This window comes from Symphalangus syndactylus, chromosome 21 (assembly GCF_028878055.3).
Source record: "Symphalangus syndactylus isolate Jambi chromosome 21, NHGRI_mSymSyn1-v2.1_pri, whole genome shotgun sequence".
Taxonomy (NCBI): domain Eukaryota; kingdom Metazoa; phylum Chordata; class Mammalia; order Primates; family Hylobatidae; genus Symphalangus; species Symphalangus syndactylus.
In genome coordinates this window covers 51787319-51811541 of record NC_072443.2, presented here as the reverse complement: position 1 = coordinate 51811541, position 24223 = coordinate 51787319, and the positions used below count along the sequence as shown (strand labels likewise).

The 24223-nt window shown below is 45.4% G+C and overlaps 1 protein-coding gene across 4 annotated transcripts in view; it reads right to left on the bottom strand.

Moving 5' to 3' along the window:
* Positions 1-24223, bottom strand: part of EEFSEC (eukaryotic elongation factor, selenocysteine-tRNA specific) — a 265744-nt gene that overhangs the window by 144421 nt on the left and 97100 nt on the right. For all 4 annotated transcript variants that reach the window (XM_055259113.2, XM_063630221.1, XM_055259114.2 and 1 more), the window contains exons 3-4: positions 11307-11403; positions 8753-8917 (exon numbers count right to left, since the gene is read on the bottom strand). In XM_055259113.2, the coding sequence (XP_055115088.1) occupies positions 8753-8917; positions 11307-11403 (262 nt within the window). The remainder of the gene's footprint in view (positions 1-8752; positions 8918-11306; positions 11404-24223) is intronic.

Below are 24223 nucleotides of genomic sequence, written 5' to 3'. Positions count from 1 at the left end.
CAGTTCATCTAGCTGCAGCAGATTCTCAGGGGCCTGATGGAAAAGGGCATGCCATTCACTTGGGCTTTGGGGGTTAAGAACAAGCTCCAAGCTTCCACAGGAAAAAGGCCTGCAGGGGCAGTGTCCTCCAACCTGCCAGAGCTTTAGAACACTGAGCATTGATCTCTGACAACAGCACCTACAGAGAGAAGCCTTCCTGAGTTCCCTGCCTCCTGTGAGGTCAACCTTCCATCTTCACCTGTCGACTGTCCTGCCTCAGCTGTGCCTCCTTAGGGAGACAACAGGATATTATGACTTGGCTACAGGTGTGATTCAAATCCTCAAGCCAGGAGAAAGGCAAGACCTCACAGAGGCTCTTGGGGTCCTGGGTGCAGGCAGGAAATGCAGAGCTCAGACCACCCCACCCCACCCCAAGTCTCTGCACTCCATGGGCCAAGTAAAAAGGCCCATTGAAGAAAAGACAAGATGCAGAGTTGTACAGGGTGGTGATAAAGACAGTGAGGCTTACGTCAAGCCCTGCTGCAAAAGCACGCTATGTGGCTCTTGTCAAATCCTCATGACAACCTCTGGAGGAAGCCAGGGGAGGTAACTGCCCCGTGAGTGATGGGGCAGGACTCAAACATAGTCCATCTGTGTCCAGCACCTGAGCTGTGATGGTGTGGACACCAGGGAGCACCAAGCCAGTGGATACCTCTCAGTTTTGCCTGCCTGACATCTATTCTGCATTTCCTAGGAGTAACCCAACTTTCTTAGTGAACCATCCCTCCCACCTTGTCCCTTCCAGCTCCAGGGGTGGACATGTAACCCAGCCAGCCCAATTAGAGCACTGTACTCATCCACAGGGATGAGCTCCCATCCAACCAGGCCAAGAGCAGCCCGTTCCTTAATTGTGTTCCTAACAACTAGGAAAGAGATGCCATTTTACTCTCATATCATAAATGATACTTTGGTCCAAAAGTAACAGATAGCCCTGACTGGAACCGTGTGGAGATAGAGCTCTCACAAAACACGAAGTTCTGAGGCAGGGCAGACACACAGCAGCCCTCAGGTGCAGGCTCTGCTTCTGGGCAGCTCTCCTGCCTCCCAGCCTCTGCAAACCTCCAGACTGGGAGTAAGGTGGCCGTTCAGCCCCTGAGTCCAGGCGTGACATCCTTCTTCCCTTCAATGTCCAGTGAAGGAGAAAAGCTGTCTTTTCCTGTTGAGTTCCAAAAAGCAGAAAAGCTTTTCCTCAAACCCCTAGGAGATGTCCCTTCACATATCATTGGCCAGAGTCAGGTAACAAGCCGCTGCCAGGGGAGGGGTGTTCCACTGCCAGGATGGATCCTTCGATAGCGTGATGTTCAGGAGTCAACCACAAGTAGCACTGCGTCTTGGATTTGAAGGAGAAAATGGAAAGCCAGAGCTGTGGGGATTATGCCAGGGAAGGTGCCACCTGAGTGTGTGGCCCACACACGACAGGGCAGAGCCAGTTCTGGAGCCAGCCAGTGCTCCTGATGACATCCAGACATCTCCAGCCCTGAGCCTATCCATTTCCTATCCTGCTTAAGGCAACTGAAGTTGGCTTTCTGTCCTTTGAAACCAGAGTACTGCCTGATACACAGAGAGCAGTGGGAGATCTTATGAGGCTTTAAGACAAGAAACTGAGGCTGGAGAGGCGATAATGAAGAACTATGCTCTGCCTTCTGTGCCATGCACTTTAGATTTTATCCTGGAGAAAATGGGGACCCACAGACAGATGAGCAGGATAGCAATAAGGCTTTTCTGTCAGCAGGGCTGGGCTGGACTCAAGAGGAAGACCTGGGAGGCAAGGGGAGGAGCAGCATGCCACAGGAGCGGCCCTGCAGGGCCTGGGAGCTTGAACCTGAGCAGTGGCTGTGGGGCTGCAGAGGAAGGGCCTGATCTGCGAGGCCCCTCCTGAGGGCGATGACCAAGGGTGGGCTGATCTGCTCAAAGGGCCTAGCATGGCTTCCTCTGGCTTTCCCAAAACCTTCCTGGTTTCCTTGTCTGCCTTCTCTCCTTCCCAGGGAGATCCGACCCTGTGCATCTCGTGCACCACACATGGGCACAAAGAGCAGAATCCCGTAAGCTTCCACTGCCAAAAGCCAGACAACCATGAAACATCAAATGCACAGAAACTGCCTTCCTTTATGTATCTGCCGGAACAGAAAATAGTTCAGGATGAAGGTCACTCAATAGTTTCTAGATAAAAACACATGGCAGCAGAGGGAGCTCAGCCTTGAGAGCCGATGTCCATAGGTGTTGGAAAACCAGCTCTGCAGCCTCAGGCACCTGATTCACAGTCACTGCTCCCAGAATGAGGCAGCACAGGGACACAGGGAGCATCTCTACTGCTGCTTACTGATGGAGCATCAGGATGCAGCCTTGAAGACAGGCGCACAGCCCCAGCAGGGAGTGGCGGGCTGCCCAGGTCTGGGTTTCTGCAACTGGCCCCAGGGTGGCAGTGACTCCAAACACAGCCCTCTCAGGTCACTCATTACCTATTTCCAATCAAAATCCTACTGAAAAACAACTTGTTTATTTGCTTTATTGGCTTTTTCCTACTATTCCTTTCACCAAATATTTTCTGGGCCGAGCCCAGGATGGATGCCGAGAATACAAAGATGGAGGAGACTCAGCCTCTGCCCCCAGGGAGACCAGGGTCCACAGGAGATGCAGGCACAAAGACAAATACAGCAGCAGGCAGTACAGAGGACGGGGCACACCTCTACCCAAAGGATGTGAGCCCTGAGCTGTGCTGGAAAATGAGCATACTGCAGGTAGGGGAAAGCCCGGAAGGGCTCCAAGGAGAGAAGCAATGCAGCATTCCTCTGGGAAGGTGAGCGCGCAGCGTTGCTGGAGGTGGGGGAAGGGCAGATCTGGAAGAGTCAAGACTGCAGTCTTGTTTGGGCAAGAAAATGGATTCTTTATAGATGTCATAATCTTATCTCACCCTTGTGATTAGCTTCAAAGAGCAGAGGCAAAGGTAAAAGTAAAAACACCTACCAGTATTTAAGATTTTCTTTTCCCTTTCTGGGGGGTTTTCAATGAAGAAGAAAATCAATCTGAATATAGACTTGATTTGGGAGGAATATGCTATCAAATTCTGAACTCTTCCCTAAAAGCTTTATCAACTACATAGGTATACAAATATATCTAATAATGTTTGTCATCATTATCAGAACATTGGTTGGATTCATAGTGGACCATAGTGGGGTCCGCAAAGCATATTTGCATTTCAATAACTCAGGTAGTAGCCCTGAACAGGACCTTACACCCAGGAAGGTGCCCTGCCACTTGCTACTTCCGGAACCCACAACAAAAATTCTACATGAGAATAATATCAAATGGCAACAATAAACATGACAAGAGTATCAGCTAAACTTGTGTCTCCTAGATGCCAGGAACCTTATATACATTATCCCTAGTCCACACCACACCACCCTGACCCATCTTCCAGAGGCCCTGGACAGAGCCAAGCACACAGGAGTCATCCCAAGTTTGAGCTGAACCAGTGAAATACGAAGAGGTTGACTGACTTGCCTGTGGACACAGAGCTGGTACATGCCTGCCTTGAGTCCCTCTGCACTCCCAGCCCCTGCTCTCTTTCCCCATGGTCTGTGGCTTCAACAGTTTCTGATGTTACAACCCCAGTAGCCAATCACCACCAGAAACATCACTAGCCTGAACCCCCAAGATCAAATCTCATCAGAGGGATTTCTCAGGCTGAAGATCGAGAGAGCCAAAACGCCTGAGCAGAAAGCTGGTGACTCTTAGGATAAGTGGCCTTTAAACTGTTCTAGGGACCAAATGGAATTTTTTTCTCCTTCACTCCCTGTTCCCCAACATTTTCTTGCTCAGCTAATTGGCCCCAGCTGGGAACAGACCTGGGCAACAGAAACGGGGGCCAGGGTATGGCAGGCTCCACAGGCCAGCCCAGGCCGGGAGGGGAATGTGACTGTTTATTTGGAATGGCTGTGCCCTGCCTCCAAGGGAGTTCAAGCGGTCAGATGTGTCCAAGCCTATTAGCGAAATCTGACAGGGATGTCACTGTGTTTAGAAAGAGGGCCATGGCCCCCCATGTCCTGGTGCCCAATAGGCTCTGGCCACCAATCATGGCTGGAAGAGGGCAGGGGTGAGAGGAGGTCAGGAGTTCTGAACCTCAGGCCCTGCTGCAATGGGCTCTCGTACATGCCACAGCCCAGGCAAGGCCTCAGCAAAGCACAGCAGCATGGCCACAGAACTGCCATGGGGCCTGCAGTCCCTGCCCTGGAGTAGAGGCACCACTACCAGCCCAGGCATCTCCTCTGGGGCTCCCATGGCAGCAGGGCACACAGCCAGGGCTGGGTGTTTGGAGCTGGATGAATGACTTCAAGTCCCAGCTCTGCTGTCCAGTTGCTTAAGTTTCCCAGGTCTAGGTTCTCTCACTTGTGGGATGGGCATGCCAGGAAAGAAAGGAACGGGCAGTGCTGGCCATCAATATGCAATGGTTCTGACATGTTGCCCCCAGAAGCCCAAGATGGTGAGCAGGGGCAGCGATTCCCTTCGAGGAAGCCAAAGCTCAGAGTTAAGGGACCTGACAGGATCAGAAAGGACTGATTTCAGTCCTTTCCATGCAAAATTCATAAGTTTCCTAGGGCTGCCATAACAAATTACCACAAATTTGATACCTTAAAACAACAAAATATTTCTTCTCTCACAGTTCTGGAGCCAGAAGTCCAAATCAATGTGTCAGCAGGGCTGGTTCCCATGGAGGCACCAAGGCAGACTCATCTCCATGCCTCTCTCCTGGCTTCTGGGGGCTTCCGGCAACCACGGGCACCCCTTGGCTTAGAACAACACAGCTCCAATCTCTGCCTTGGTCTTTATATGGACTTCTCTCTGTGACTCTCCATGTCTGTCTCTTATAAGGACACTGGTCATTGGACTTAGGGCTCACCCTAATCCAGGATGATTTCTTCTTAAGATCCTTACGTTAATTACATCTGCAAGACCCTTATTCCAAAATGGTCATATTCTGAGGTTCTGGGTAGACATATTTTGGGGGACCACAATTTAACCTACTATAATCTACCCTCTGGTACCCAAAATTTACATCCATCCCACATGCAAAATACATTCACCTCTTCAAACATCCCCCAAACTCTCAGTCCATGAAACCATTAACTCTAAGTCCAAAATCTCATCTAAATTATCATCAGCTCAAAAAGTTCCTAATCTCATCATGTAAGCCACCTAATCAGGTAGGGGTGAGACTCTAGATATGGCCTATCCTGGGGCAAAATGCTTCTCCATCTGTGGACCTAGAAAACAATTTACCTACTTCTAACATTCCAAAAGGGAGATGGTAGAAAAAATACAAGGGTCATTGGTCCCAAACAAGTTTAAAACACAGCAGGGCAAATTCCGTGAGGTTTCAATACCTGAGACTGACCTCTGTGGCTAATCCTCTAGCCTCTGCTTCTGTTTCCACAGCCCTGCTCTCAGAGTCATTCTTCCTTTTTTAGTTTTTGAAGGATAACATGTGTTTGTAGCTGAGTTGTTCTATCAGCCAGTTTCTTGTCTGTAGAATCCCAGAAGTCTGACAGCTTTTTATTCATTTGTCAAGTCTCTCTCCCTTTCAGTCCAGTGTTCTTGCTGGTATAACATTCTCAAAATCCTTGAGGGTCTCTTATATATATCAAGGCATCCATGCCATTAGCCAAAACGGCTCTCCGCATATCCTTGCTATAGAAGTCTGTCTCTATTTCTGGCTGCTGCTAAGTTGCTTGGATCCATGAGTCACACACCTCTCTTCAACAGAAGGTTGTCCAGGCTCACCTTTGGCCTTCTCTCCAAGGTATGCTTTCTCAGCAGTGGATTTCCTAATCTTAATATTCTTTGCAGTCTAGAGGGACTGAGAACCTCCCAAATCATCAAACGCTGATTCCTGTTTGCTAACAGTTCCTTCCTCAATTCATTCCTTTTCCCTCGTGTTTTACTATAAGCACCAATGGAGAAACAAGGCAGCATCTTTCACACTTTGCTTAGAAATCTCCTTAACCAAATGTCTCAGTACATTGCTTACAAGTTCTGCTTTTCCTGACTAGTAAATTAGATCATCAGGCAGTAGACACCAAAAGTGTTAAAAAGTAGGCTGGGGAAAAACAGGTGCACAAAAGTAAAAGGAGAATTAAATTTGTATCTGCCAAGCATCTGCCATGTGCCCAAGTACTAAAGATCAGTAACTGGCATCCTGATAGGCAAGTTCCACCTTTATAAGGACAAAAAGGGTGGCCAAAAAGCTCAGAACAGGACCCCACTCGAACATCCCTGCCTCCTTACCACTACTGACTTCTCTGCCTCAGCCCTTCTCCATGCCCTCAGCCCTAACATTGCAGCCACTGACTCTTATCAAAAACCTTTTTCTCCCTCTAGAACCTCAGGTACCCCCAATTCAAAGTCTACCCCACCCCCCAGAGAGCCCTCTTTTGACACCTCTTTTATACTCCCAAGTCCTCTCCCAAGCTGCAAGCATGTCTTCTCCCAGAGTGGAAGAGATGCCAGGTCAGAGTGGCCCCCAGAGGTCTGACTTAGGAAGCACAGAGACTGGAAAGAAATTTAGTACTGATTCATTTTCTGTTCTAGCAAAGAATCTGCAAACAGTCACCAAAGTAATCTTAATTTTGTTAAATATAAACTGAGTCTACTTTTACACTTTTGTGCTTTATTTTTGAAGATTTGCACTTTTAGTCCCTGGCTTAAACTAGATTTTATTCAAGTGGTCTTTTTCTGGGACTAATGGTCTTCAGAGGAGGATATGACAGCAGGTAGAGGAGGGGACTGTGAGTCACAGTGTCCACGGGACATCCTAACATCCAGCTCTGGCCAGGTTCCAGGGTTCCTTGGATATGGTGGGGCCCTGCCATTCAACTCCTCCCACTAGATCCAAGGAGCTCCGGAACCTGGCCAGAGCCAAGTCCTTTCTTTTGTTTTGTCCTTTCTGGTCAGGAGACTCTTCCCTAATACCCCCGGCCCCTGCAGGAGGAAGTAATAGACACACTGCTGTAAAATGAGTTGGGGGGTTGAAACCTCAGGTTGCCTTCACTTGGGGGAACCCTGTTCATGCCTGCCCTCCATGAAATGCCCCTTCCCTATAACCAACCATGCTGCTCTAGCCCAGGGATGGCACACACAAGACATGGGTGCCAGCAGGGACCCTCTCCACTTCCCTCACTCAGGCCAGGTGCTGCTATCATGGCCCTCTCACCTGGCGGGTGTTGTGGTTCATTTTATGTGTCAACTTAGCTGGGCCACAGTGCTCCAACTTTATTCTGAGTGTTTCTGTGAAGGTGTTTTCAGATGAGATTAACATTTAAATTGGTGGATGTTGAGTAAAGCAGATGACCCCTATAATGTAGGTGGGCTTCATCCAATCAGTTGAAGGCCTTAAGAACAAAAGGATTAACCTCCTCAGAGAAGAGAGGATTCTGCCAGCAAATGGCCTTCAAGCTGCAGCTCCTCCCTAGGCCTCAATCCTGCCAGCCTACCCTGTAGATTTTGGACTTGCCAGGTTTTACAATAGTATAAGCAAATTCCTTAAAAAACATATCTATTTATCTATCTGCATCTAATACTAGGTGCATCAGTTGGTGTTCTCCAGCAAAACAAAACTAATAGGAGATACAGATATCTACATATTAAATCTATGTATCTTTACCTATGTATCTATATATACCTAGATTTCTGTATCTCCCATTGGCTCTGTTTCTCTGGAGAACCCTAATCAACACACCTAGTGAGCCAGACAACCTTAAAATGCCTCAATAGAGCCTCCAGGTAGCCATTCCCAATTAACATGCAAATTGAAATCATGCACATCCAAGCCTCTCTAAGCAGCTAGCTAAGTCCACAGGGCTGAGCGCCTCCACTTCCCTGCACTCTAGGCTCCTTCAAGGATTAGAGAACTGCCCTGGACCCCAGCATTCCAGGCAAGGTCTCACATGAATTCTAAGCAGCCTGTGTTCCCTACCTTTATTCTTGTTGAAGGGGAGGGCAATGAGGCTGTAAGTTTCTCTTGTCGCATAAAGTAAAACTATTAAAAATGCCTTCTGAATAAGGGGAATATCAAGGCACTAGACATCTTTTAAATCAGAGCCAGGCCATCATAGTAGAAGGAGGGGTGATGGGAAGGCACCAGCCACTCATCCTTCTCACAGGTCTTCAGAAGGATAATGCGGCATCTGTTGATGGCCACCAGGAGTGCAAAACCAACCTGGATTTTTTCCAGATTGTATGACTCTGAGCACCACAAGATTCACATCGTGTTTAATTTGAAATTACTGTGGTTAAGAAAAAGGTACCCAGAAATAACTCCACATACTTGCTACCCTGATGTACAGCCAGTGTCCAGAAAGGGAGGTTTCCCCTCCAGCAGCCCCACTTGTTAACCATGTGATCTCAAGCCCACCTCACCTTCTGGAGCCTCAGTTTCTTTATCTACACAGAACACCTACTTGGGAACACCTCCTTGTGGCACATCATGGGCCTCCAATAAACAGGCGCTATGAGAATTAGGGAGAGCAGCAGTCCTAGAATCCGAGGTGAAAGACTTGGAGCTGGGCAGGGCCAGGCAGCCAGAGGGGAGGTGGGGCGGAGCAGGCAGTAGGAGTCCCAGGGCAGGCTTGGCAGGCTCAGCAGCTGAATAGACAAAGGGACAGTCCCCCTCCCTTGCTGCCAGGGAGAAGGCCAGAAGGGAGGATGAGGTAAGACTGACCTTGAGGGCAGGGATCTCCACACTGTCACCGAGGCTGATGGAGCCTGAAAGGATGGTCCCTGTCATCACAGTGCCTTGGCCTTTGATGGAGAAACAGTGGTCCACAGACATGAGGAACGGTCCCGAGGGGTCTCTCGCTGGGATGGAAATCTGGGACGTCAGGAGCTAGAAAAGAGAAACTGGTGCCACAGTCCGTGGGGAGAGGAGCCAGATGGGGCAGGGCAGAGGAAGGCAGAGGATGTGGCTGACCAGCAGTTTATCAAGGCTGCCAAGGTGAACTCAGCTCAGAGGTCCATGCCCTGACGAGATGGCCAGGAGATCAAAACCACCAACTCCCTGACTGCATTTCAAGCTTCTGCCATGCTCTCAGCTCTTTCTGCTCAGTCTGAAGGAAAGGGCACCTGGAGAAGCCTCGTCTGTCTTCTCCCATGGGACTGCTACAATGGTCTGTCCTGCCAGGCCCTCCACGCTGCAGCAGAGTAGCTACTAAAGGACACCCTGTCGCATTGCTCCCTGGCCTCATGCATTTCCCCAGCCTCCTGATGCCTTCAGAATTTAAAACTCCTCATCATCTAGCCCCTAGGTACTTTTTAGGCCTCATCTTCCACCACTCCCCGACGTATGCAAGAACCCAGCTGCCGGCAGGCCTAGAGTTTTACCAGCTGGCTCAGCCTCGCCTGTACTGCAGCAATACCTCCTCTGGACAGGCTTTTCTGTATGGCCACGTTTCCCCTGCCCCCATCACCACAGCTAACACTCTCCTGTGATCATCTCTTTATTGTCTCCCCCATAGGGCTATGAGGGCCAGGTATCTCCAGTAGCTGGCATCATGCCTGAGAGAATGACAAGTGAAAGAAGAAGAAACAAGGGGACGTGGGGAGAGGGAGGAGGAAAGGGTTGTTCCCAGGGTCCTTCCTTCTCTGCGGACTCCACACGCCTCAGCTTCACCAGCTGATTCTCCTCATGCCACCTGTGTGCCAGGAGATGCTGTCAGGGCTCATCACCAATAAACAAATGAAAACAAAGACCAGGATTCCTTGTGTTTGCTACTTTTTCACTTCTTAAGGGAACAGGCTGTCAAAAAAGTATTCAGTGGTGAATGTTCCAAAGTCTTAGTCTTGTGATAACAATTCTTTTGGAAAAACACTAGAGATTCAAACAAAACAGGCTTGGTCTGAGATTTATGTAGAGGCTTCTTAAAGGAATAGACAAACATCTTTCATAGCAGCATTTTTGAGGATTTTGCTTTAACAAAAACAACTATCCCAGGCTCCCAGACAAGTGCTCTCAGGAGCCTGATGAAAAAGTAACAAAAGCCTCACCCAGAAAACATTTGTTTTGCTAAGCTGACAAGATCAGCACGTGTGAATCACAGAAATGGTGGCAGTGCATGTACGTGGTCACACCTCATCTTGGCTCTGCGGAGCCAGGTGCAGGGGGGCCGTGAAGCTGACCCCAACGATCAACCTGGGTCTGTATCCCAGCTCCACCGTGTAACTTGCTGCAAGACATGTGTCAAGTTATTTAACATCTTTGAATCTCAGACTCTTCGTTGGTATATGGGGATAAATAATTTCAGCTTCCCTGAGTTTTTGTGAATGTCAATGATACTGTATGTAAAGAACTTAGTACAGTGTCTGGCCTGTAAACATCAACATCACTGTAATAGTAAGCACTGACATGGCACTGTACCGAGCACATTATACACATTAACTCATTTAACCTCACAACTCCACGAGGTATGTGCTATTACCTTCCAAGTGAAGGAACTGAGGCAAGAAAGAGTAGATCATTTGCCTGAGGTCAGAGAGAGTGGTGGTGGAGCTAACATCTGAACCACAGTTCAGCCCCAGAGCCATGCACGTTGCTACTCCACCCCGCTGAACTGTCCTGAGCACTCTGTGGAGGAACTCTGTGGCCCCTTCTCACTGCTACCTTCCTTAGTACCAGCACCATCAGCACCCACACACACCCTTCCTGATGGATGACTGGGCTCCCTCCCTGACTACCAGCACAAGTTAGGAAGAACAACCTGGGCCTCAGCCCCACAGCTTCCGAAGATAAGCCTCCCATCTTTGGTGGAGGTGCCCAGGACGGAAGCTGCACTGCCCCAGCTGTTTGGCTCATGTCTTTCACCCCTGCCTCACTGGCTCCCAGCCCAGGTGGGGTACTAGAGGAGCTGATACAGTCTGAAGGACTGGAATGGATGTCACGGTCCCAGGGTTCCAGACGGGTAGGAGCTGCTTTGTCTGAGTGGAGGTATGACAAGAGAAAGGAGAAAGTGAGGCACAGCAAGGTGTGACGAGCTCTGCAGAGTTTCTGGCTGGAGGGTAAGTCATGGGCTTCAGTGAACCTTAGGAGCCCTAGTTTGGGTTTACCTTTTTGAGGGAGGTGGGGGAGTTGTGCTAACATGTTAGCAGGGAGGTTAATGGAACCAACTGAGTCCTCTTGCTAGGGCTGCCTCTCTTTCTTTCCCAGGGGAGAGAGAGACACAAAAGGGCTGGCCTGAACAGCGCTGGGGCTAAAGGGCAACCTGGATTCAAGATGACAGTACCTCAATGAGCTCTGGAATGCCCTGTGGAGCTTCAGTTTCAGGGGCCTCTGGTCCCCCCGGCTTGGCTGCCACGGGTATAATCGGTGCACCTCGGAACCTGAAATGGAAAATAAGTCCCATCACAGTTACAGAGATCAGCAACATGGACACAAAGCACGTCCATGAAGCACCTGGCACAGTACCAAGTGCAGTGAGCATCCTCTTCTCTCCCCCCATCAACCAAGCCTAGAAGACAGCACCACTGTACTAGCATGTGGCACATGATGCAATGGAGGCCCCAAATTTCCCCCTCTGGGGGAAATGTCCCTGCATTGGACATCAGAATTTTAAAGGGCTCTCTTAGATATTAACCTCCACTTTCAGAGCTCTCCCTAAGGAGGCAGCAGTGATCCTGGCCCCTAGGCTTCTGAATAAAAGACCTCCTTGAAGAAGACCAATAAATACATCCCAGCCTTCTGAAGAGATGCAAGAAATAATACTGACCAAAAAGTCTCTGCAGATGTACCTGGAAGCACATCTCTACAATCTCAGTTTCTAATGTGAAGCATTCTTGCCTAAACTCTACTGGGAAAGCCTCCGCATCTTTAAGACGACATACTTATTCTGTGTGGACATTTGTCTTTCCCATTTAAAAAAAGGAACACTGTTAGGGAAAAAAAAAAAGAGGGAAACAGAAAATAAATAACCCATAATCCCATCATTTGGTGTATTTTCTTCCAACCATGGTTTTCCCATGCTTTGCCAAAGGATTCTTTTTTTTCAGATTTTGGTTATAGTATGCATACAATTTCATATCCTGCTAATTTATTTACCATTATATCACAAAGAACTTTCTGTTGAATGAGAGCAACAACAATAACAACTTACATGGCTGAGCCAAGCCTATAATGTGAGGTTTAAATGAAAGCATCTACAACACATGATGGAGTTGTTGTCATCTTATAGATGAGAAAATGAGGCTCAGGGAGTCTAATTGATTTGCTCCAAGTTGTTGGCTATAAACCTTAGAGCCACATTTGAACCCAGCCCATCTGAGTCTGAAGCCAGGGCTCTCAGTCTCATTGTCACACTTCTCCCCACCTGGGTCCGTTCTTTCATTGTTGACACCTGGATAATGGTACGACCCAGAATTTACATGCTTGTACATGCTTTCCTCCATTACTTATTTGTGATATTTCAAATTTTTCACTATTATAAATTACACTGTGATAAACATGTCAGTGGGCATGAATGATTTTTTTTTTTTTGCCTTGGATTTGGGATGAATTCATGGCGTACACATCTAAGAGTGAATACATACTAAAAGATCAGCAAAATGATAGAGCAAGGACATCTGAAAAGCCCTCTTCCATGGAAGCAAAGAACACTGGCAAAAATTATCAGAATCAACTTGTTCAGAACTCTGGAAATTAACCAAAGGCTTGAGCAATCTGTGGAGTGTTTATTCAAGAAGAGTCTCAGTAAAACCAAGTGAGTTTTTGATGTTTTAACTTGCCCTCTTCCTATGCTAACTCTGCAGCAGTCCTGAAAACCAATCATGGTGAAAACCAGTAGCCTGCCAGGCACTGAAAGGGGCAGAATGGGTTTGAGTTGCTTCAAAGCCCTTCTTCCAGAGAATGATCATGATTTTCCAGTCTGGTGGTTCCCTGGAAGGCCCTACTCACAATGCTATATTTATTTGATCTGCCTTGGAGCTTGCTCAGTGCAAATAGCCTTTTCCCTGGGGGAGTTTGTTGAAAATAATCAGAAGCAATTGTTTAACATCACAGCTGCCTGAGGGAAGCTGTGATGTTTAATAGCCAAAAACTTCTCAAATTTCATGGAAAATATTAATCTACACTTACAAGAATCTCAATAAACTCTAAGTAGCATAAACTCAAAGACACCCACACCTGGCACATTACAATCTAACTGTTGAAGCCCAAAGACAAAGAGAATCTTGAAGCCATCTAGAAAGAAGTGACTTAACTCATGTACAAGGAATCCATAATAAGATTAGCAGCTGGTTTCTCAGGAGAAATCATGGAGGCCAGAAGGTATCAGGATAATATATTCAAAGAAGTGAAAGTTAAAAATAAAAATAAAAAAATCTACCAACCAAGAATTTCATATGCAGTAAAAAATGTTACAAAAATGAAAGGAAACATGGGATCACCACATGATCCAACTATTCCACTCCTAGATATATATCCAAAAAGAACAGAAAACAAATACTCAAAGAAATACATATCCATACATGTTCAGAGTAGCACTATTCACAATAGCCAAAAAGTAGAAACATCTCAAATGTCTATCAATAGATGAATGGATACACAAACTATGGTGTGTATATATACACAACAGAATATTATTCAGACATAAAAAGACATGAAGCATCAATACATACTTCAATGTGGATGAACCACAAAAACACTGTGCTAGGTGAAAGAAGTCAGACACAAAAGGTCGCATATTGTGCAATTCCATTTATATGAAATACCAGAATAGGTAAGTCCATAAAACAGAAAGTAAATTAGTAGTTCACAGGCTGGTGGGGCACAGAGAATGAGGAGCAAAGGGCTTAATGAATACAATTTCCTGTTGGGGTAATGAAAATGTTCTGGAATTAGGTAGTGGTGATGGTTGTACAATTCTTTCCACATTGAAAGTATGAATTTCATGGTATGTGAATTCTATCTCAATTACAGAGAAAATAGATTGGAAGGTATGCTACCTTTTCCACTACCACAATGAACATCTAAGATGCCTATTTCACTGCACATATAACAAAATAGTCTTTTAAAAATTATTTTTAATATATACTTCATTTTAATTTGTATTGCCTTAATAAGTAAGCCATACAATATTGAACCACTTCCAACTGTTTGTATACCCAATGTATTTTCAGGAGACATTTCTGTAGCACTTCTAGTCCTGGTTTGTTTCCTCTAGGAAGAGCCACTCTTACCTTCCTGACACTGAGGCCTGCTCTAAGTGCTTCTCTGTATATAGTCTAGCATGCAACACAGTGGGAGTGACAGAAAGAGACAGGACCTTTTACCAAGCACCAAGCAATTGTGCTAGAAGCTTTCCAGTCCCCATCTCCTCATCACAATCCTGTAAGGTGGGTATTATTCTTCCTCCCCCTGTTTCATAGAAGAGGGTCCTAAAAGTTTGGCCAGCTTTGGTAGCTTGTTCCAGGCCACAGGCTAATGAGTGGTGGGGCTGTGATTTAAAGCCAACTCTGAGTTTACTTTCCACCTGAGATTATCGTGAGAACAATCCTCCATCAGCCTAGGTTAGAGGCAGGGGCGTGTGTCTCTTCTCAAATCCATATGAGAATTTGGAAAGTAGCTGATCTTCAAGGATCAGGGAACATATATTTAAGTCCTGCAGCCAGATTAACAAAACCCTTGCCCTTAATCACATACATTAAATATATGTAATTTTAGTTCTCAAACCAACAAAAAAATGATATGATAGCTATAATTATAGTACTCAATATTATGACAGTTTGCTATCACTTTCAAATTGCAGACATAAATTTATTGAATTCTTAACAACCCTCTGAGGTAGGAAGAACTTCTGTCATCATTCCCACATTCAGAGTCATACATTCATTCTCCAAAATTGGTGAAGCACCCACCATGCACACAGCACCTGGCTAGATGCTTTCACATGACTCCATTTAATCCTCACAGCAATGATGTCAGGTATTATATTATCATTTTAGAGATGAGGAAACTGAGGCACAGAGTGGTCAAATGATTGCTAAAGGGTCACAGGTGAAGCAAATGGCAGAAGCAAGGAGGAATCCAGAGCTCAGCACTCTGGTCCCAAAAGCCCTATTCCAGAACCCTGTCCTTCCTACAGTGCTGGGATCCCGAGAACGACCTCCAGCATCCCCTCCCCAGGGACACTGACCTGGAAGATGGCATCAATGGTCTTTCAAAACACAAAACCAGAAGATTGAGCCCAGTGCCAGCCTGGGCACAAAGAGGGGATGACAAAACATCAAGGTCGCTCTGCTCCCTCCCTTCCTCCTCCTCTCTCAGGGTTGACCTGCACATAGACCAATTGTCCCACATCCTCTTCACAAGCTTTGTCAAATTTGTGTGCCACCCGAGCTATTCTTTGCTCATTTATTTTCCTTAAAAGAATTAATGTTCTTACTTAAATATATTTATTTTAAAACGCAATTTCATGTCACTATCTAAATGGAAAACCACCACATTCCACAAATAAAAGGTAGAGTAGAAGCGCTCCCACCACTGGCCACTTTAAGGACATCCATGAGGCAATGCTCTGCACTCCCTTTGCAAAACCTGCTCCTGGCTCCTAGCATGCCAAGCCCCCATGCTGGGGAGACAGCTTGATGCGCACAGGCCATGCTCAAGGGGTACTTCCTGCACTTTTGCCTCCTGACCTTTATGCTGAACCTGGTTATGCTGTAAAGTTGGTAATGCCCGTTATAAGTTTCACTGTAACAACATAATTTAATTTAGTATCATGAAACAACAGTGTGAAAATAGCTGTTTCTATGAAAACTAAATTGAATGATCTGGAAAGGTGTGATATAGACAAATCTCCTTAAAATCTGGTGTTAAATTAGGTGTGGATAAGAAAACCATAAAAGACCTGCAGGAGGTTGTGTGAAAACAGAAAAATTCTGTACTCAGACTTGCTTCACTGAAATTGTGGGTAGTGCACTGCATTCGGGAGTGGTTTATAGATGAAAGGTGACTTGGAGCTCTAGTTAGTGGGCTCATCCTGGAAGAAAAGACGGGATGGGCAGAACATATCCCAGCAAGTGGCAGGTGGAACAAAGCTGTGGAGACCCTCTGGAGAGCACCTGAGCAAAGAGAAGGAAACTGCTGCTCAAACACTCACAACAGAATTAAAGCCAGTCACTGAGGCTTTCTCTGGGAAATCTTACTGTAGAGCACCTCCACAACACTGAGAAAACTACAAAAACCTAGAAGATGTGATCAAGAGAAACAATCATATGTAAAGAAAAGTATACCACACTTGGATAGAAAAAGCCAGAATGATCACAGTTGCTGCCCACAGTGATGCAACTGGAGCCTGCACGCTACAACTTTTCCTTATTGCCAAGTCAGCAAACTCTAGAGCTTTCGAAAACATAAATTCTGGGCCAGACATAGTGGCTCACACCTGTAATACCAGCACTTTGGGAGGCAGAGGCAGGAGGATCACTTGAGGCCAGGAGTTCTATACCAGCCTGGGCAACACAGAGAGAACCCATCTATAAAACAAGTGTTAAAAATTAGCCAGATGTGGTAGCGCATGCCTGTAGTCCCAGCTTCTTAAGAGGCTGAAGCAGAAGGATTGCTTGAGCCCAGGAGTTCAAGGTTATACTGAGATCCAGACTGGGCAACAAAGTGAGACTCTGTCTCAAAAATACATACATACATACTGACCAAGAAGAACATACAGAATATAGCTTACTTAACTGTATTCAGACCAAATGAATTAAAGATAACATATAGATTGTAAGTGATCATGCATGGAAAACTGAAACTATAAATGACACAAAAACCAAACATTCTTCAAAAGCACAGCCTGAAGAAGTGGAGTCAGGCCCGAATTCAGAACTCAAATCCACATGCAGCCAAGAAGCCCCAGAGCAGCCTGGCCCGGCTGCCAGTGTGTTGGTGCTGATGAGGAAAGGGAGGCACAATGCTGCGAATGTCGTATTTCTTCTGTAACAGCTTTTATTGTTGATTTTATTAAATAAATATGCATGTATATGTTTTAAGTTAAAATATTATGTTTAAGGCATGAATGTGTCATTTTTTATGATACTCTGCTTCAAGGGACTTTTTTGATTAACCAACCACAGTCCAATCTCAGGGGACAAGAAATCTTCTACTACTGTAGCTACAAAAATAAACACAAAGAAAACAAAATAGAGCTATTAAATTCTAGCTAGATACTATTACCTGCTGAAGGCACTGAGCCTGGTTAAAAAGTTAGGGAAATCTTTAAGACACAACAGTACCAATTTGAGACATTTTTCTGACTTAATAAAAGAGATTTAAAGATAACTGAAGAAGGATTAACTTTCATTGCAATTTTGCCACATCCAAGCACAGTCCCAGGTGGATCTCGTGTGACATGTGGTGCACGTCCCTCACTCTGAGTAATACTGCCTTCATCTTCCTCGGACCCTAGGCCATCCCCTCACATTCCCCCACTGTGGCCCCAAACAGAAGCCAGGCGAAGGATCCAGCCCAAGAAGAGGCACCTGAAGGGAAGAGCCCAAGCTTGCTGCCAGGTCTATGCGGGCCTTCCAGGAACCCATGCTGACACCCCAGCCCCGGCCCCGCTCCCCAGCCCCTCCACGCTCTTCCCTGGACTCACATCCAGAGCCTCCTACAGCACCAGATTTCTCTCCTCTTGGGACAAAAGCCCTCTTGCTTGACACCCCCACCCTGCTACTTTCAATCAACATCCAATTTCTCCTTCTTCTCATATTTCAAAACAAATCCCATTTCTGTTTACCCATCAGAGCTTATGGCTGATTTTCTTACAAGGTCACTTCTGTCTCCTTCCCTTTTAAGTGCAGGACATTTACTAAGCACTTCCTCTGCGCCAGTGTCCATGGAACATGCATGACGAATACACAAAGGCTCCCAAGAGCAATGGGGGTGAGGGGCTGGGACACCAGACCAGGGTGCCAATTCTATGTGACACTAAGAGGAACAGGGGCCAGGGTTCGGGGAAGCATGGCAGAGAAAGAAGTTCCTGAAGGTCAAGAGCAGCTCCCAGTGGTCAACTCAGTGCTCTTCCCTTGCACTCGCTTTCCTCTGTGGCATCTGACCAGGTGACTGTCCAGCAGTGGCATCCTTCCCTCCTGACAACCCCATACCTTTATTTCCATGGCCCTTGACTATCCTTCACGTCCCCAAGAGGCCCTTCTTCATCACTCATGTGCCCACTGCAGGCCTTCCCAAAGAGTGGCCAGAGAGGCCAGCTCTTCCCCTGCATGCTGACCATGGGGGCCACAGACCCTTGTGGGCCACTCCCAAACCGCAACCCCAGCCAAGCCCCTTTCCCAGCACTCTAGTTCTACTCTGCCATCTGCCATCAGGCTGCCTCCTGGCCTCTAATTCCTGGCCTCTGATATGGTATGGCATTGCCCTGGCCTCTGAATTAGTCCTCTCTGACTGCATGGTCACCAATGTCTCTCATCAGTCACTGCATCTAATTGGTTCTCCTCTTAGGATCTTGCTCCAATCCAGCTGATTTTCATTCTTAATGGGTTCCACTCTGGGTCAGGCTCTTCTCACCCCAGGCCTCCCAACTGCTCTCCAAAGTGTGTGCACAGACCACAGCTGTGAGAACCTTCCAGCAGCACCACTCTGAGGTGCTGGCCCTCTCCCCTCCCCACTCTCAGGGCTCTGTGACTGTCCTGGGATGAAGCGCTGGCCCAGGGTGGTACACAAGGCCCTCTGGGGTCTGCTCCAGTCTCCCCACACTGATTCATCTCAGCAAAAGCCCTGGGTATCTGGATTTTTAAAACTCAAGCTCACACTGTTGCCCTCACCTCCTTCCCCTCCTCTCCTAGGCAAACCTCACTCAGGCAATGGCAGCCCGAGGCAGGATTCCAGCTAGAAACCTAGGACTAATTTCCATTCCACAGCTGGTTTATGTGATTTCACCTCACTCAGCCCCCATTCCCCTGTTCAACAGGAGATGGCATGACCTAGATCACAGGGTTGTCTCCCAGACTGAATCGGTTAACATGTGTAAAAGTGCTGTCTGGAACTCACGAGGAGCCCTGGGAACTGCTGCAACCACCAGCCATCTGTACCAGCACAACAGCCACAGATGACGGCACCCCTTCCCAGTGGCCAGCTCCTGGCCTGTGCTCCATATTTTGAACCTCACCCCTGCTTAGTCATCACATGCCCTTCTAGAGTTAGTCCTCATTCCTGACTCCCCAGCCAGAAGCAAACTTGCCTTCCTCAGAATCCCTTTGCTACTGTGAGGAGCCACTTCATCTCTGGCCTTTAACTCCGACACAAAGCAAATTCCCTAGCTCACCTTCGCCATCGTCCGTCCAGGTACTCAGGCTTTCCTGCCCAACTGCACGGGAAGCTCCTCAGTTGGGAGGAGCTTAATTCAACTGGCCTTTGAAACCTCACCCCACTGCCCTGGCCTGGTTGGGAGCAAACCCTTGAAGAAAATCAGATTTTTTTCTCTTTTAAAGACAAGAGAAGTAACTCTGAGGAGGCTGGAGTTCCCTAAAGAGCAACTTAAACAATCTCAGGGGCCACTCATTGCTCGAAAGGTCAGTGTGACACGATGATTTCAGTTCAGTAAGGAGATTCCAAAGAGGGCCAGAGACCCACCTGTCAATCAGTTCTAGAGTAGCTCAGACATGACACACTGCCCCCACAGAAGTACCGGGGCTTAGGTCTTTGCCTTGAGAAAGGCAATACCCAGGAGAAAAGAGAGCTTGGAGAAGGAACGAGGGAGGTAAAAATAATTCACAAAGGAAGGAACAGTGAGGAGAGGGAAGGAAAGAGGAAAAGGAAAAAATAACACTGAGGAAGAGAGACAGAAAAGAAGAAAAGAAACAGGGGAGAGAAAATGGGAAAGGCAGGAAAAGAACTCAGACTTCTCTGCGACCTGCTCTGTACCAGGCACCAGGCTTGGTGGTGTCCATACCATCTCAATAGTCCATGGGCAGGGGCTCAGGTACCATATTCAGAGAAGCTACGACTTGCCCAGGGAGCCAAGGAGTAAGTGGCTGGTCTGCAGGAGTCCAGAGTCCAGGCCTCTCCCATAGGAGAAAGAGATGGGTAGGAGAAAAATCCATTCTTAGCACGAAGGCTCCATCCGCAGAGCTGATGGAGCCAAGACCCAGCCATGTACACTGGCTCTGCTTCCACGCCCTGAGCCTGAGGCTCAGAGGGACACAGAGTCGTAGGAACATGCATGGGGAATTCCAGAGATTACCTATAAAGCTTTTGGAAATTCAATTATCTTTATCCAAACCCTTTTGGGCAATATATAGTAATAGAACATAACAGTGTGTTGGGCCAGGTGTCTGGCCCTTTCCCAGACTCAAGAGAAGCTGGCCTTCCCAACACCCTGAACATGCTGCACACTAGGGCACCCTGGCTTCTGGCTGTACAAGGGAGACCCAGCTCCATGGAGCCCTGGGGAGTAGAGTTTAGCAGCCACTGGATTGGTGTCTGGGTTCTAGGAGTACAAGGGGCTCCAGCCAGAGACGGCAGCTGCACAGCTCTGTAGTGCGGGCAGGAGCTGACCCAGAGCTCATTCAAGGACTTCTGTCCCTGCCATCCCACTGTCTCCTCCTCCTCCAGACTTCCCTGGCAGCTACAGTATGTTGCGGTGCTTGCTGGGCCTAGACATGCTGACTGTGTATGCAAGCTGAAGTTCGTTAGCACACAAAAAAAGTTTCAGATAAATATATATGTGTATGTGTGTATGTATATATATATACATATATATATGAATTTATAATCCATATAAAGATATATAAACAAATAGAATATAAATAAATTTTAGCTTTGGAATAGTAGATTCAAAACAGCCAACATTTATCAAGCCTCACTTTTCTCAATAGTCAAGCCAGACACAAAACCTACCTCTTAGGAAACTATAAGGAATCGACTGATTCCACGAACTACGTATGTGAAACCCCTAGGACAGTGCCAAGTATACAGCAGGTTCTCCACATGTTACAGCTATTATTCCTACACATACATGGTGTGCCAGGCTACATGTGAAATGCTCCCTCATATTAAACGCTATGAGACTGAACTTTTCAGCTCCCCTTTTACAAAGGAAGAAATAGCAGCTGAGAGAGATGGAGTCACCCAAGCACACACAGTTAGCCACAAAGCTAGTATGGAAAACACACCTAGTCAAAGTCCACTCAGTAGCAGAGAAATTCCTTGAGACTGGCATTCAACCCATTCACAGGGAGGGAGGCAGGATCAATGGAGTCCCTGGTGGGCTCCAGACAGACGGCTCTGGCTAAAACAGACAGAAGGAAATAGAAAGTGTTTAAAAAGCAGGAAGAAACACAAAGGGAGTCTGGAGGAATGATGTATCAAGGATGCTGTCAGATGATAACATTTAGTGGAAAAATAAACAGAAAAGCCTAGAACACAGAACAGTGTCAATACTGTGATAACAACTACCTCAAATTATGTACACGCAGGAAAGACTGACAGGGATCCTGGGGGGAAAACACTTTAATTTGATGCACTGAGAAGATTGTGGGCACATTTTTATCTTCTATTTTGATTTCTGTTAACATTGATAAATGCTTATGCAAGAGTAATTTTAAATGCTTTCAGAGATAAAGAAATCACAAAGAAAAACAATCAAAGAGTTTGACTACATAAAAATTAGAAACTTCTGCATGTCAAAAAAAAGCAACTAAAATGGAAAGACGACAAATGCCAAAGACTTATTTGTAGCAAATATGATAGAAGGGTTAGTAGCAATACCTTTACTAATATTAAACACTCCCGAAAATTTAAAAAAAAATTAAAATTGCAAGAGGCAAACAGACAAAATTTTTACACGGGCATAATTCACACATACAAAAGCACAACTGTTCAAAACACTTAAGGAAATAAAGAACCACAAATTAAAACAAGAATAAAATATCATTTCTACTAAGTTACCATTTCTACTAAAACACTATTTTCTATGAAGTTTTAAGTATACTTTAAAATTATAAACCCAAGTAATCTGCTGACACCTGTGTAAAACGGTAGAACACTTCCGGAAAATAATATGGCAATGCACAGCAAAATGTTTAGAAATGTTCAGACCCCTTGATCTAATAATCTCACACCTGCAAATCTATCATGAGGAAAAAAGTGAAAATACAGTTTAATGACGTACAAAGATGTTCACCTTAAGGCTTTATTTTTAAGAACAGAAAATTAAGCCAGTCTAGTAGGTCAACAGAGTGGTGGTTACATGAGCAAATGCTATGTAAAATGTTAAGTAATAAAAGCAGAAATAAAAATGTGCATGCCTCATGGCTACAATTATATGTAAAGAAAAGGCTGGGGGAGGACTCAGCAAAGTTGCAGGGAACAAGTTCAAAAATCAGGTGTGTTTCTATCCACCAGCAATGAACAACCCAAAATAAATTAAGAAAATAATTCCTTTACAATGGCCTCTAAAAGAATCCAATACTTAGGAATAAATCGAAGAGACAAAAGCCTTGTACGCTAAAAGTACAAAACATTGCTAAAAAAAAAAAACAAAAAAAACTAAAGATGACTTAAACAAAAACATAGCCTACGGTTCATGGATTAGAAGATTTAATGCTGTTAAGATGTCAATATTACCCAAAGAGATCTACAGATTCAATGCAATACCTATCAAAATTCCAACAACCTTTCCACAGAAATGGAAAAGCAGATTCTCAAATCCATGTGGAACTGCAAGGAGCCCCAAACAGCCAAAATAATCTTGAAAAAGAACAAAGATAGAAGAGTCATACTTTCCGACTTTGAAACTTACTACAAAACTACAGACATCAAAGCAGTGTGGCACTAGCCTAAGGACAGACATATAGACCAATGGAATAGAATAGAAAGCCTAGAAATAAACCCACACATATATGGTCAATTGATTTTTTACAAAGTTAAAAGGGGAAAAGACAATCTTTTCAACAAAAGTGCTTGGAAAACTGGATATCCACATGCAAAATAATGAAGTTGAACCCTTAACTTACATCGTATACAAAAATTAACTCAAAATGGATCAAAGACCTAAACTTAAGAGCTAAAGCTACAAAATTCTTAGAAAAAAACACTGGATAAAACTCTTCATGACACAGGATTTGGCAACAGTTTCATGGATATGACTCCAAAAGCACAGGCAATTAAAAAAAATGATAAATTAGACTTCATCCAAATTAGGAAGTTTTGTGTATCAAAGGACACTATCAACGAAGTAAAAAGACAACCTACAAAACAGGAGAAAATATTTGTAAATCATATCTCTGACAAGGGATTAATGTCCAGAATACATAAATAACTACTACAATTCAACAACAACAACAGAAAACAACCCAACCTAAAAATGTACAAAGGACTTGAATAGATATTTTTCAAAAAAAGATACACAAATGGCCATTAAACCATGAAAAGATGCTCAATATCATTAGTAACTAGGGAAATGCAAATGAAAACTATGATGATATACCACTTCATACCTCCTAGGATATACTGAGAGGAACTGAAAGCAGAAAATTGAATAAATATCTATACATCCAAGTTCATAGCAGCATTATTCACAATAGCCAGGAAGCAACCCAAGTGTCTACCAACAGAAGAATGGATAAATAAAATGTGGTATATAGACATAATAAAACACTATGCAACCACAAAAAGCAGTGAAATTCTGACACATGTTACAATATGGATGGACCTTAAAAACATTATGCTAAGTGAAATAATTCAGACACAAAAGGCCAAATAGTATATTATTCCACTGATAAAAGGTACCTAGAACAGGCAACTTCATAGAGATGAGAAGCAGAATAGAGGTTCCCGGGGTTGGGGGAAGGGAGAAAGGGGAGTTATTGCTTAATGGATACAGAGTTTATGTTGGGGGTCATGAAAAAGTTTGGGGTATATATAGTGGGGAGGGGTATACAGCACTGTGAATGCATTTGATAGCTCTGAATTATACACTTACATGTGGCTAAAATGATAAACATTATATTATATGTATTTTACCACAGTAAAAAAATGTGGAAGAGAAAGTGGGAGCAATACTACACATAGTTAAAAAGAAAAAGAAATTAAAAAACCCAAAAGTGCCAGCAGCTGCCATTTGAGAAAAGAAATCTTTGGGTGGGCTCTTCTTTCTTTTAACCACTTTTCTCTATTTTCCAAGTTTTCTTT